The sequence below is a fragment of the Otolemur garnettii genome, unplaced genomic scaffold, assembly GCF_000181295.1.
Source record: "Otolemur garnettii isolate 467f Iridium unplaced genomic scaffold, OtoGar3 scaffold00022, whole genome shotgun sequence".
Lineage (NCBI taxonomy): Eukaryota > Metazoa > Chordata > Mammalia > Primates > Galagidae > Otolemur > Otolemur garnettii.
Window position 1 is genome coordinate 23038434 of NW_003852417.1, and position 1763 is coordinate 23040196.

Here is a 1763-nt window from a genome sequence, read left to right on the forward strand (position 1 = left end):
AAAAAAAAAATGCCTGCAGTTTTGAAAGTACACATTTTTAGTAGTAACATTTCATTTTATGTGTAGTGGGCTGAGCTTTAAGCCTTGCCAGAGAAGGTTACTAGCTCTTAATGCTTCTGTTTTGTTAAATGGGGAATTGTTTTTACTGGAATGTCTTGGGAATACTGATTAATGAACTGACTTATAGAAATAATGTCTTATTTTTGAATTTGTTGTTTTGGTTTATAATTGTTCAGTAAACATTCATTTTCTTGGAGTAACTTTTTTTCCCTTTTCCTTTTTTTGTGTAGCATCAATTAGTAGCTTTCTCACAGTGTTAGCTTGGTATCCCAATACTTTGCTCCGGACCTGGTGCCTTGTGCTTCACAGCCTAACACTCATGACAAACATGCAGCTTAATTGTAAGTTCAACTTACAACTTATTCATATCAGTCTCTGGCATGTAGTTTAGTATTCTTGCTATTGGATTCTTATATAGATTTTTCCAATAAGTGGTATATTATTGTTCAGATGATTGAATTCCTTATTTGAATATCCCTTTTGAATTTATTGTTATATATATATATATCTTTGTGCTTTTTACTTTGATAATATAAATATTTTCAAATATCTCTTATCAGAAGGTTAAATCATTTTTATCTTTTTAAACTTTATTACTTTACTACAAAGAAAATTGATTGCTTGTAGAGTACAAAGTGAAATTTTCATGATTAGTCTAAGTTTTTTTTTTTTTTTTTGAAAGAAGGAGACATTTTTATTATTCACATTGACAAAGTTTAAAAGCATAAAATTAGAATTGAGGTGGTGTGTAAGATACAGAGGCCTCTCCTACATGGGTGGCAGAGGCGTATGTTGATGTAATTTTTCTAAGGGCATTTTGCCAGTTCCTATCAAAATTTAAAATGGACATTTTCTTTAATTCAGAATGCATTCATTCAAGTTATTCAGGTAACTTCTATGTGCTAGGCATTGTTTAGGTGATGGTAATAAAATAGTGAAGGAGGAAAGAGCCCTATTGTGGAGTTTGTGTTTTAGAAAGAAGAGATAGTCAATAAATAAGAAAGTAAATACATTTCTTTAATGAGTATTAAAAAAATAAGCAGGGATTAGTCTTAAGTTTTTATGTTGGTTATTTTAATGTGAAATGTATGACTCAATTTCTGTTTTTTTTTTTCTTTTAATACAGTTGAAATCATTGCTTAGCTTAAAATGGTATTCCATTTTCTTAATTGGAATATATTTTCCAAAAACTGGGATCAAAACATTACTATCCGATACTGATGATAGATTTAACACCAAGAATGTTTTCTTTAATTTATAAACTGGTGTGTTGCTTGTATATTGTTTCACAGATAACTCATACACAACTAATATGCAGTAAAGAATAGGTTTTGCCTCATTTTACTTTAGAATCCTAGGTTAAAATTTATCTAAAAGGTATCTCTCTGTTTCTAGAAGGGGGAGCTGGTTACTAACAATAGCCACACCAAATCAGACAGTAGTACATTTGACTGTGTGCTGAATAAGATGCATATTAAACAGTGTTCATTATCAGAAGCAAAGCAGGAGGAGATAGGTGGTAGATGAAAATAGAAAATGTGGCTCATGTCTGTAATCCTAGCTCTCTGGGAGGCCTAGAAGGGTAGATTGCTTGGAGGTCAGGAGTTCAAGATCAGCCTGAGCAAGAGTGAAACCTGTCTCTAATTAAAAATAAATAGGCTTGGCGCCTGTGGCTTAAGTGGCTAGGGCGCCAGCCACATACA

At 32.0% G+C, this 1763-nt stretch overlaps 1 protein-coding gene across 1 annotated transcript in view; it reads left to right on the forward strand.

Moving 5' to 3' along the window:
- BIRC6 (baculoviral IAP repeat containing 6) overlaps positions 1-1763 on the forward strand; it is a 271529-nt gene that overhangs the window by 146084 nt on the left and 123682 nt on the right. The window contains exon 43 of the mRNA XM_023511826.1: positions 291-442. Within this exon, the coding sequence (XP_023367594.1) occupies positions 291-442 (152 nt within the window). The remainder of the gene's footprint in view (positions 1-290; positions 443-1763) is intronic.